The sequence below is a fragment of the Eptatretus burgeri genome, chromosome 4 (genome assembly GCF_056783735.1).
Source record: "Eptatretus burgeri isolate ZD-2024b chromosome 4, Ebu_testis_v1, whole genome shotgun sequence".
NCBI lineage: Eukaryota > Metazoa > Chordata > Myxini > Myxiniformes > Myxinidae > Eptatretus > Eptatretus burgeri.
In genome coordinates, this window is record NC_140964.1 from 60,078,977 (window position 1) to 60,092,731 (window position 13,755).

The following is a 13,755-nucleotide window of genomic DNA, read 5'->3' on the forward strand; positions in this document are numbered from 1 at the left end:
ACTCAACTCTTCCTCCGCTTCCAACTCAACTCTTCCTCCTGCGAACTGAACTGCCTCGACTGACGAACGCGGCCCCTTATATCCCCCGTGGCCTCGCTCCTTCATCTTTGACCCTCTGCCTCCGACCTTTCACCTCTCTTGCTGGCTCCCCATTGGCCCGAGGAAAAGTGGGCGTGAATGCTTTTTGATCCATGAATTTGCATATAGCGTCCGCCCTCCAACGCCCTGGAGGCGGGGCCAAATCGCCCCTCGCTCACCGATTGGACGGAACAAAAGTGGGCGTGAGTCGTTTTTGATCCGTTTTTCTGCGGAAAGTCCGCGATGCTTTTGAACACGCCGCTCGGTGCGCGCTCTACACGAGTCCAGCATCGGTGCCCACGAGTGGCGCGAGATGACGGTGATGCGATGGTGGCGAGTTGTGACGGTAAAGGTCGTGGCGGTTGTGGTGAAGCGGCGTTGTGGTTGGTGGTTGTTGTTGTGATGGCTGTTGAGACGTGGTTGGTGGTGGTAATAATGGCGGTTGGTCCAAAATAAAGATAGTAAAAGAAAAACGGCTATCCTGAAGAGTCGCAGCCCCCATGAATGACATTTATTCCCTCTAGACAACGGGTTTGGGCCTAACTACACATATACTTACCGAGATATCTCACCTCAGGGACCTGAATGGTGGTTTGTGAATTTCATCAACCACAACAATACAAATGCAATGAATAGCACCATTTCATGAGAAATTTCATACTGATCATCTTCCTCACTTTCTGATAGAGTACTGGCGCCATCAGAGCCATACTGTTCAGCCAAGTTTTCGTACCGATGCTCCGACTCTGAACTACACAAAGTTTCGAACATATAAATCCTGCTGCTCGATACGAACAATGTTTTTTGTTTTGTCGGCTCTTTTTAAAATGACAGTGGATTAACTTGAGTACGTCTGGCAGTGCGGGGTTTTTCTGCATCCATGTCGATGCAAATGAAGTCGCTGCAACCTTTGCCATATGACCTATAGTCCCGTTGGCAATTTTGGTGTGTTGAGATTACATGAGTAATGACCGAATACATCGACATCAGACAATGTTGATGGACGCCAAATCGTGTGTTTTGGTGTGATGACAGATTGTCAGGGCTCACAGGGCTCACAGGGTTCCCACTAACGTCGCCTCTGGAAATAGGTTCAGGTTTTATGCCTTCTTGAGGTTTAATGTCACATTTCTTCTTGTGCATGTGAAAAATCCAATGTATTACAATTACTCAGAAAGTGATGCTGCAATGGCACAACTGTCACTTGAGAGGGGACTCCACAGTGAAGGTAGAATGGAGAGTTATTGAATCAAGTGGTTGAATCGTTTATTTATTTTTAATAATGGAGAGGGAAGATCCCATGGACAGCCAGTTAAGATGATCACAGAGACCCATCACTCGGAATATTATTGGCAAAGTTTGTGTCATTTTAAATACCTCTGATTGCGGACGTTGATGATGTCTGATGTTGACAGATGATTATTATCTAAGTGAAAGATATCCTCACCAAAGATTATCCTTAGAGACTTCTGCTCTATGAATTAGACATCCATAAGAAAAGGTCATCTCTCTTGTAAAGGCAAATTTTCATTGCTTTAGATTCTTAATTCTAAAGAAAGAAAAAATCTGCATCATATTCAGTCACGAAGTCATTGTTGAGAAAGAGGTTTTCACTTTGATTATTGTTATTTTTCTAGTTTACAAAAATGATGAAAGAAAGCATCTACTCTTGGAGGATAAAGGCTTCCATTTTTGTCGAAGAACTTTTGTCTTGTTCTCAGTGATATTTTGATGTGACAGACGTTATTATGGGATATTCTTATCTTTCTCTAATAAGACAAATGCATGTTGCAAAATAGGAAACAAAATATCAGCAAACTCTGATTTGGTAAAATAACTCATTTTTCCATGGAGAACTCAATGTAATAAAGACACATGCAATGATAATTTGACGTAAGTTGTGTAATCCTCTCCACAAGTACTCCTGCATATCAGAAGAGTTTGAAAAATACTTGGTGTGGAATCATTGGAATAAGTATGTCAGAAACAATGGAGCAAAATGTGCAACAAATATTTTAATGTTGTAATTTTGTGTCTTTGTCGGATAAAACAGATACATTTTACACCACAACAGCACCGACGACATCAACCCCTGAAGGTAATCTTTTTGCATTGGAACAAACCTTCATGTGAGTTTAAAAAAAACTTCTTCAATGAAATGAGTTTTATAGATGAACCACTTCAATTATAGCACTGCAGCATAGCAAACGAATTGTTCAAATTTGCATAAAAGCACCAAAATTGGTACACATGTAGAATAATGTATTCCGAACAATTCTAGATATGGAGCCACCCGAGATTTTGCCTTGGTCAGCATTTTGGTGCTTTTATGCAAATTTGAACAATTTATCTGAAATATCAGACTACGCTGCTGGACTATTATCATAACAGTTTGTTCATCAGATTATATTTTGTGAAATGTTATTTTGAGTATATTAATGGATTAATTGCGATATTTTATCACGTTTTGTAATCAACGAAATACGAATTGGAGCAACTTGGTTTTTCTTCAACTTCATCATCTTTTCCTGTAGAACATGTATAATTGAGAGCAGGATTTGTTGATCAAATTGGCCTGCTGTTAGTGGAGTTGTTGTACCATCGATTAGAACAGTTGTACAATCAAAACACACAGTTGTACCATCGATTAGATGTAGTGAGAGGACATACACAGTGATATGGCTGTTTGAATGCAGACTATTTCCAAGTTTCCAGCATACAATCACCTTCTCTTTGAAAAGATGCATTGTATATTGAGAGTTCACAAGTTCACGTTATCGTATTGTCCAGCCGGCTTCCTTGCTACCTGGATAACAGTGATTTTCCGCTTTCCCTGGAATGTGAAGCATATCGGCTATTTCAATTGTTGTAGACGTGTAACCATTGCTAATTATGGGTCAACCCAGTGTAAAAATATACAAGGGATGTCGATAAACATTTAACACAAGACAAGCTCAACCATAATTGGAAACATGCAATCATCAATCCCTTCTTCTTCACCACATATTGCCATGTTAGTTTGCCTCAGGTTTATACTGGTTACCATTTAACTCAACCATGCACAGGTTATCACCATTTATTTTGAACTCTACACAGACGTTCATGCCTTGTAATAACCAACTGCAGCGGGAGTTAAGGGAAAATTTGAAAGATGTCAGAGATCCTGTGTTGTCAAATTTGGCAGAACCAAGATGACAGAATGCACAAATGTATGTAATAAGTCATGGACTCCATAATTGCTGCTGCTTGTCTTTCCTGTTTTCAAACAGCCTGGTCTCTTTAAGTATGAGTTGCTTACAAATCAATGCAGGAATAGGCCAAATCCTGTGCTATGATTGTCATCTTATGATTATTTGTTCATGATCTATCGCTTTTTTTGAATACGAAGCATCAAGCAAGGAAGCAGCACAGGATATTTTATAGGTTTCAGATATAACTTAGCCAGGGTTCAAACCACCAAACTCCCAGACTCAGAGTGGATTCTCCAACCATGAGGTCATGGAGTCTGGTGAAGCCAACCATCAGTTTGGATCTTTAAATCTCAAAAAGAGGCCAGGATCAGAACTTTTCACAACCTACAAAGCCTTTGCCCAAAGCTCAATGGGGCACTGCTCGTTCCTCTGGAATGGCTGACCAGCAGCACATGTCTCTCTTGAATTGTGTAGAATTTAAAGGTCATAATGTTATTATATTGGAATATCATGCAATGAGGCCAAATCACATTGTTGCTCATGGTCTGTTGCTCACTTTGCAGGCAGGTCATGACAATAATAGAATATGTATGAGTGAATTATAAATATAATATATGTAAAGACAACTGGAGGCACCACCACTGGAGGCAATCAACGAAGAAATATAGCACAATATACCTCTTCAGAAAAATAAAAACTGGAATAATTATGGAGAGGAAGATGTGAAGATTTAAATAACATGACAAGAATGCAGAATGCATTGAAAACCAGAAATGAAATGATGACAACAGAACAAATACCAATCGAGGGTAGTTAATACAGCAATTATTTTAAAGAAACTGTGCAGAAAATCCTAACTAAGCCTTCACGTGAGGTCAAAAATGTGATTTCAGAACAATCATTTCATCAATGTCAGTGTGTTATGAGGTATGTCAAAAAAATGCATTAAATGTGCCAATCTTGTCCTCTTTTTGGCCTCTTTAACAGTCCTGTCTGTTCATCTGGCTGGTGGTTCAAGCCGCTGTGAAGGCCGTGTGGAGGTGTTTTCCTCTGGATCCTGGGGTACCGTCTGCGATGACAGTTGGGGTTTAAATGATGCACGAGTCACCTGCCACCAGCTTGGTTGTGGAGAGGCCTCTGCTGCTCCTTGCTGTGCTCATTATGGACTGGGTATCGGAAACACATTTATGGATGATGTGAACTGCAACGGCTCAGAGTCTTATCTTTCCCAATGCAGGCATTTGGGTCTGGGCAGTCATAACTGCAATCACTATGAAGATGCTTCAGCTGTTTGTCAAGGTAGGCAGTGAACAAATACAAAACTCATAAACGCAACCCACCACATCCTACAATTCAAACTACCACACTGCCTCACAACCTTGCAGCCAGTGTTGCCTTCTCTGCTCTGTCACGTTGCCTTTTCATGAGCCAGGAAGGACATTGTGTCCAAAAAATACAAACATACCATGTACTTGCTTCGTCTACAATCACGGGTACCAATCTCACCCTCTTTTGACCTTTAATGGTTCATTCTTTTTTGCAATATATTCAACAACAGAAGGATTAAAGATGATAAAAATTGGCTTGACCAATTTTTTTTTTGGACGAAATCGATTAACTTTTAACATATTGAGCATGGCTCCAAACACCAGCATGAACCTCTCATGCATTTCTCTTTGCATGCGTACCCCTCTCTCCATCTATTTATCACCTTCCCCGATAGTCACTCAATCACAGGTTTATGTACCCTTCAAAAACACTGGCAAAAAGCCAAAATATCTGAGGAATCTCTTCTTCTTTTGGCTGCTTCGTATCTTTCACATAAGGAGTAGCATCTTTGTCTGAGAGCACGGCTGTGCACCTAACTCTATAGGTGAGGGCAGGAATTTGGAATTTCATCAGGGTGCCAGAGACAGCTCGCCGACTGTTGACAAGTGACTCCGTGGGGTCTTTAACGTCCACCAACCTTAGGGATCTGCTCGTCACAGACCTGTAGTTGAGCTTCCACAATGATGTTTGCATGATTTTGCACAACACACACACACACACACACACACACACACACACACACACACACACGGATACTTTGAGACCTGGGAGGTCTCTGTTCTACCTCCTGAAAGCCAACCACATGTGGAAATAGCCCCCAACAACAACAACTTGTACGCACACAAATGTACACACATATCCACACACATATAAATGCACACACGCACACATGAAGGTTCATACTTTGAGACCTGGGAGGGCTCCATTACATTTTCTGAAACCTGCATATGGAGATAACAACCAATGACATACACACACCTAATTAATTGGTGAGAGATGTGATTGGATCTTCATTATTGTCTGTGCACCCCTATTGACATTGCACGTGGAACATGCTTGAGAGCTTTGGTGCTGCACTTTTGTGTTGATGCTGTCACTGAAAGACTCACCAAGTAGTCATGAAACCTGTTCAGTGGCTGAAGAGGGTGTGGAGCATTGGAATTCTCATGTGTGTGCTACTTTCGAATATTTGCAGCTGAAGTGGAGCCCAGGTATGGTCAAAAACAGCAAAGGGCTTACCTTGTGTAGGTATTGTGGTGTCGTGGCCTGCGGGGGCAGGGCATAGTGCGGGGAGCGTGGTGGAGGTGTGGAGGAGTGGTTTTGGAGTGGTCACGTGCTTGCACGGGATATAGGAGTGCGCGCCGCCTGAGGCGTGGTTGTAGCCATTGTGGTCTGTGGAGCCTGTAGGTCGTGTGGCTGTAGAGTGCATCGAGTACATAATAAAGTGGAGTTACGGGCAACGTACGCTCACACTCTCGCTCGTGGCAATAAAGCAGGGTTGTGCTACCCCCTGGCTTGTGTCTGCCTTGGCGCACCTCTACCACGACACTACATTTGGCGACGAGTCTGTTCGGATCAGCGTGTGCAGAGTGGTTGGGTGACTCGGATTGACGTGCAGTTTTGGCCGGGGCGATTGGATCACGGCAGCGAGTAACTCAGCGCATCTCGCGCGGTTCGAGGTCTACACCGGGTGAGGGTCCCGGAGGAGCGCATCACGAGTTTCGCGCGCCGCACGCAAGGCTTCAGGGCCAGGCGTCTCGCCGTCACGGACAGCTCGAGCATAGCAGAAGGTTGGGGCACGGCGCACGGACGCGTGCCCGTCTTCATCAGAGACGACTTCGAATTGTTTTCTGAACAGTTGGGCTGCTATTTCCACGCGAATGCTGTAGACGATGAAAGCAAACGCAATCGATCTTGCTCGCCTCGCTATCAACGGAACATGGCGTCACACGAGCTCCGAGGAATGTCCGGGATCTCGATGGTCGGTGCGCAGCGGATGATTCGGAGGTCAGCGCGATGTTCCAGGCGCGCACAGCCGCACGCACGGTCTTCGGCACTGGTCGGGACCGAGCGTTGCAATGCAGTCAATCGGACGGCGGTCTGAGCACTCTAGGACGTCTACGGTGTGTGTGCCGAGAGTCATTGCCCATCATAACGGTCATGGATGGCGGTGTGCGAAGCGACCCTTACGTCCCGGGTCGAGACCTACTGCCGGTACGGTGTTCGGTGCATGGCGTACACTTTGACGCCCTGGATCGAGTCTTGCAGCCTGGGTACAGAGATCCTGGCGACCCGGAGCGGGAGATGCTGCCGATGTTGAACCTGTCTTCAATTGGTCCGGAGCTGGCAAGATCAATGACAGTGGAGGTTGAGATGATCGGGGCACTGATCGGGTGTCGAGTTGAGTCCGCTCGTGCTACCCTCGCATGGCACACGTGTGCCGGTGAAGCGCTGCCGGCGGTTGGCGGGGCACACGTCTTGGTTGCCCAGCAGGGTCAGCGGGTTGCGCTCTCGCGGTTCGTGGTGCGAGGGGAGGGGCTCGCAGTTCCTGTTTCGGAGTTCGTACCTCCAGGTGCACCTGTGCCTCCTTCTGGGCACGTACCTCCGGTTGGGCGCGGGCCTCCCTCGAGACGCGAGGGTGAGGTTCCGGCGACAGGGGCCGCGACGATGCAGCGTGGGCTGCCGTTCACTGCTTCCTGCGACGATGATGTACGGTTCTGGAGCAACGGGAGCCATGCCAGCTGCGAGGAGCTCTCGCGCTTCGGCTGCGCTCATGATACAATGCGCGCCCGTGTCGTTCAGGCGATTTCAGAGGGGAATTGGAGCGAGCCAGTCGCGTTCAAGAAGTTCGTGGATCGCGACCGTCGACGACAAGCAGGTCATCGCAACGTCGCGACGACGACCGAGAGATGGACGCGTGATGTGATTCATAGGTTGCTGTTCGTTGCGTATTTGATTTTCATTGCTCGAGTGATGCAGCTTAGCGTTGTTAAAGTAAATGCCGACAGTTCGTGTGTGGGAATATGTTTGGCTGGGATCAATCGATGTGATGTTCGATATGACCGATGTGATATGAAAGCCTTGGGGGCGATCGTGGCAAATAAAGAGGTCTTTCTGGTCTCCAGCTGCGAGGGCAGTCCACGGGTCAACCCTGTCATGTGTGGGGATTATATTGGGAGAACGCGCTGTACGAAAAGGGGAGTTTGCATCTGCGCAGACGATGTTCTTGTTGCTTTATGGCATGACTGGATGTGATGGGTGGTTTTGTATGGGATTGCTGGGACTGCAGCCGACTAATTGCCGGTTCGACTCGCGTGTGGGTCTCAGAGATCGACTCAGAGCCGGGGCTGGTTCGTTGTTCAGCGTTACCCCCACCCCTGTTTTCGGCACGGTCAGACGTGCCTGGCGCCCTGGGGCACGACTCTCTGTTCTCACCAAGGTCAGCTGCGCTGGCGCCACGGGGCTTCCAGACGACGGGCTTCCAGGCTCAGAATGTTTATCTGATTCGGGTCTGTCTGGGGGAGATGTGGCGCCTTGTCGGCCGGGGGCGTTTGACGGTGCCGGGGGAGGTTTGCTCGGGAGGGAGTCGCGACCTCGCCGGAGGGCGTGTAAGCATGAGCCGCCTGGGGGCGCTTCTGCTGCGTAGTGATGCTGTGCTTCCCGCCTTGCTTCTTGATATCTGTAACGCGGTCAGGGTTTTTGTGGGTTCGTCGTGCAACTCAGTCTTTGGAACCTGTCCATTTCAGTTCAACTCGCTCGCATCGACACGTTATATGGTGTGATGTGCCTGTGTTTTTTTTGGGTTATTATCGTTTTTGTGCCTCTCTGCTTTTATATCATGGTATTCTGTGCTGATTATGCTTATTATTATGATGGTCATTTTATAATCATAGTTTTAGGAGGGAGGAGTGTGGTGTAGTGGCCTGCGGGGGCAGGGCATAGTGTGGGGAGCGTGGTGGAGGTGTGGAGGAGTGGTTTTGGAGTTGTCACGTGCTTGCACGGGATATAGGAGTGCGCGCCGCATGAGGGGTGGTTGTAGCCGTTGTGGTCTGTGGAGCCTGTAGGTCGTGTGGCTGTAGAGTGCATCGAGTACGTAATAAAGTGGAGTTACGGACAACGTACGCTCACACTCTCGCTCGTGGCAATAAAGCAGGGTTGTGCTACCCCCTGGCTCGTGTCTGCCTTGGCGCACCTCTGCCACGACACTACAGGTATATGTATATATGTGTATATATACACACATACACACATACACACATATATATTTACACAACCTGTCAAAAGTTTTAGAACACCCCCATTCTTCCAGTTTTTACTGAAATTTAAGCAGTTTAATGTTTCAAGGTACTCTGAAATTAAAGCATAGAACAGACAAATAATTGCAGATAAAAAGAAATGATGGAATCGTTTTGTTGAACAAAATTTAATCGAAATTTTTGACCCATCAAGTAGTTACCTTTTGCAGATATAACGGTTGAAAATACTCGTGGCATTCTTTCGACAATGGAAATCAAATATTGTTTGGAAAGTTCTTCCCAACACTGTTGCAGAAGGTCCCACAAATGTGTTGCACTTGTAGGTTGCTTTGCTTTCACCCTTCTGTCCAGTTCAACCCAAACCAGCTTGATGGGGTTTAAGTCTGGAGACTGTGCTGGCCATTCCATGATTTGAAGCCTACCGTCTTGTTCTTTTCTTCCAAAGTAGTTCTGACATAACCTGGAGGTACGTTTTGGGTTATCTTGCTGTATGATGAGCCCCTGACCAACTAGGCGTAGTACAGAGGGTATTGCATGGCACCGCAAAATGCTGTGGTGGCCCTTTTGGTTCAGGGTGCCAGTCACTCTGTGTAAGTCGCCGACTTTGGATCCAGCAAAAGAGCCTCAAATCATCGCGCTTCCTCCTCGCTGTTTGACAGTTGGTGTCACACACTGAGGAACCATCCTTTCGCCTTCTCGACGGTGTACAAACACCCTGCGTGATGAACTGAAGATTTCAAATTTTGATTTATTGGTCCATAAGACCTTCTTCCAGATTTCTGTAGTCCACTGGTGGTGCTTCATGGCCCAGCAAGCCTCTTTTTCTTATTTTGCCATCTTAGCAATGGCTTTCTTCCTGCCACTCAACCTGTCAAACCTGCAGCTCAAAGTCTTCTCTTCACAGTTGGAACTGAGACTTACTTACTTCGATCTGTGTTAAGCTGTGCTTGAAGCTGCTGTCCTGTGAGCCAAAGATCACGTAAGCTGTTGACTCTCAAAAACATGTCTTCTTATTTTGTTGTGGCTTTGGGTCTGCCAGACCTCTTCCTGTCAGTTTCCTCCGGTTTTTAAGTGCCTTTTGATGGTGCAAGAAACTGTACTCACTTACACCTTGGCGTTGTTTGCAATTTCTCCAAAGGAAAGACCTTCACTTTTAAGGGTTATAATGATCTGTCTGTCTTCCTTTTTAATTGTCTTTTTCTTGCCATTATGGTAGCAATATACCACTTCCTGCAGTGCAATTTTGTCCAAATAATGCTTCAGAGGGTGCAGCAACACAGTCTGATCCAACACTGCTTTTATACAGACAGAGGGTTCGTAACTAATCAATAAAAGTTGGGACACCTGTAGGAATTGTTTGCATCAACTTTCAAGGCCTAATTTAATTCCATTGTGACAGAACAGCTGCAGTTGCAAACCCATTACTTGTTCCCTGAAAAGGGCCTTTTTTAACAACTCTGAAATTTACATTATTTTTCTGTTTTGGTAACCTCAACTTTTTTTAACCTCTGGCACTTTACCGCTTAGCCTTGTACGATTTCAGGTTATTCACTGGACTTGAACTGCTCACATTTTAGAAAAAACTGGAAAATTGGGGTGTTCTAAACCTTTTGACCGCAAGTACATGTACATATATATATATATATATATATATATATATATATATATATATATATATATATATATATATATATATATATATATATATATATACACATACATACATACATACATACATACATACATACATACATACATACATACATACATACATACATACATATATACATATTGGGTGGTCGCAAGACGACCGTTATTCTCAGGTTTTCCGTCTTTCTGTATGTATGCAATGGACAGCTCTGGAGGCCAGAGGAGTCCACCGATTTTGATGAAACTTGACTGGTAGGTTCATACCACGATCTACTTTTATGCTATTGATCACCATTGCTATGGACGCCACCGTTGCCAAGCAAAGGGACTTTGAAATTTTTGAAAAAAACCGAAATATATTTATATATTTTTTTTTTCGAAAATCAATAATCGGCTTCCGCGCTTTTATGCGCACTATAATTAACCTCTTTATCAAAAAGTTTCAGCACGATCCATCAAAAACTGTATGACTAGTATGCAATTATATAGCGACCACCCATGTCACCTACCGGCTTCGATTTATATATATATATATATATATATATATATATATATATATATATATATATATATCTATATATATGTATATATGTATATATATATATATATATATATATATATATATATATATATATATATATATATATATATATATATATATATGTATGTATATATATATATATATATATATATATATATATATATATATATATATATATATATATATATATATATATATATATATATATATATATATATATATATATATATATATATATATATATATATATATATATATATATATATATATATATATATATATATATATATATATATATATATATATATATATATATATATATATATATATATATATATATATATATATATATATATATATATATATATATATATATATATATATATATATATATATATATATATATATATATATATATATATATATATATATATATATATATATATATATATATATGTATATATATATATATGTACATATATATATATATATATGTACATATATATATATATAAATATATATATATATATGTATGTATATATATATATACATATATATATATAGTCCGGGAGCCAACCGATCAAAATAAAAAAAAAATTGCCCGGTCTGCTATAAAATTTTTGTGTTGATTTTCATAAAGAGACACCCTTTGAGTATATGAAAACCAATGTTGGCAATGGTGAAACTCTTGCGCAACAACACAGTCAACACTTTTGCGAGCCCCCTCTGATGACAAAATGTTGGCAAAAGCGAAGATGTAGGATGGGGGTATGGGTAATTCATATTGTCCTAAAATCATAACCACTAAACCTATATACACAAATGACCCCTCATATTAAAGAGGAGTTCATTTCCTATATCACAATTGGTGTAGATTTAACCTACCTACAATTGACAAGGTTATATGTCAAACAACAAAAGATTTATGCAACTCAGAAATGCTTGACTATCAATGGGGTCAGGAACAAGAACATACTTTTACATGCCATGGTTTTAAGGAAGATAAAATTAGAAATGGATTAACACAATATTGTGACATGAAACATCCTCTTCAGAGGAAGAGTCACTCTCTGAAACAACTCCACCACATGAACCTCTCTGACCAAGGCATATGCATGTCACTCAGCAAGGCACAGCAGCCTTTTTGCATGAACATCGTTTCAGACATTTGGATAATTTGCACATGCAAGACACAGTTTTGTCTATGTTTGGCTTGGCTGGCTTAGACATGAGAATTGGGACCAGTTTTCCATTGATAAGGGTTCTGCCAAATGTTGTGGCTGGGGGAAGTGCTCGGTCACTGAGATGTGCACGTCTATACAGAAGCAATTGATACAATGCTCTTAAAACAAGGAAGTAAAATGCATCTTCTGTTGCTGGCAGTGACCTAAGGTCTAATTTTGAAGAGACAAACATATGCTGCCTGAGGGTATCCAAACAGCTGAACCCTTTTTGGCCATGCAGAGCAGTCCAGTATACTCTGGCCTCATCAATGACACATTCTGTTGCTGCCATTTCACTATCTCTTCCAAAATCAACAAGGTGGGGAAGGTTTCCTATCAGTCCCAGAGAAACCTGTGCCGCTCTTCTTTTCACAGGAACACAGGCATCATCCCAACTGACTGGAAGAGGGGCCTTGTTGTCCCTCTCTGGAAAGGGAAGGGTGATCGCCAAGACTGCAACAACTACCGAGGGGTGACGCTGCTCTCAGTGCCGGGCAAGGTCTTTGCTCGGATAATTCTTGATAGGGTTCGCCACCATCTGCTTGAGCACCAGCGTCCAGAACAGTCAGGCTTTACACCAAAGAGGTCAACGATTGACCGTATCCTTGCACTTCGTGTCCTCACCGAACGCAGACGAGAGTTTCGGCAGGGGCTGCTTGCAGCCTATGTTGATCTCTGTAAAGCGTTCGATTCAGTGAATCGGGATGTCCTCTGGAGAATTCTTGGTCTTCATGGGGTGCCACCGAAACTGATCGATCTGATGTCTGAACTCTACTCTGGTACTGAGAGTGCTGTGGAGTGTGGTGGTACCATCTCTGACTTATTTCCAGTTGTTACTGGAGTTCGTCAGGGATGTGTACTTGCCCCCACACTTTTCAGCACTTGTATGGACTGGATTTTAGGGAGGATGTCGGAGAGATAAAGTTGCGGTGCATCGTTTGGCAATGTCAAGATCTCGGACCTTGATTTTGCAGATGATGCAGTCATCTTTGCGGAGACTTTAGACATCCTCTTGGGGGCCCTCGAGGTGCTGAATGAGGAGTCGGAGCCGTTGGGATTACGGATTTCTTGGGTCAAAACTAAGATCCAGGCTTTCGGTGACATCTTGGATGCTGCTGTCCTGTCTGTGTCTGTTTGTGGTGAGGATGTTGAGGTCGTGGATAGATTCACTTACCTTGGCAGTGATATTCATGTCTCCGCAGGTTGTGAGCCGGAGGTCAATAGACGTCTGGGTCGGGCCTGGGGAGTCATGGATTTACTGGATCATGGGGTGTGGCGCTGCCGGTACCTGTGCGGGAGGACGAAAGTCCGAGTCTTCAGGTCCTTGGTACTTCCAGTCTTGCTCTATGGGTGCGAGACTTGGACTTTGACCAAGGATCTGAGACGGAGACTTAATTCCTTTGGTACCAGGTCTCTTCGAAGAATCCTTGGCTATCGCTGGTCGGATTTTGTGTCCAACGAGCGGTTGCTGAGAGAGACTCGGATGA

The 13,755-nt window shown here is 43.6% G+C and overlaps 1 protein-coding gene across 1 annotated transcript in view; it reads left to right on the forward strand.

The window, feature by feature from the left end:
* Nucleotides 1-13,755, forward strand: part of LOC147028152 (scavenger receptor cysteine-rich domain-containing protein DMBT1-like) — a 122,112-nt gene that overhangs the window by 59,116 nt on the left and 49,241 nt on the right. Inside the window, 2 exon segments of the mRNA XM_085878293.1 lie at nucleotides 2,132-2,176; nucleotides 4,257-4,568. Of these exon segments, the coding sequence (XP_085734419.1) occupies nucleotides 2,132-2,176; nucleotides 4,257-4,568 (357 nt within the window).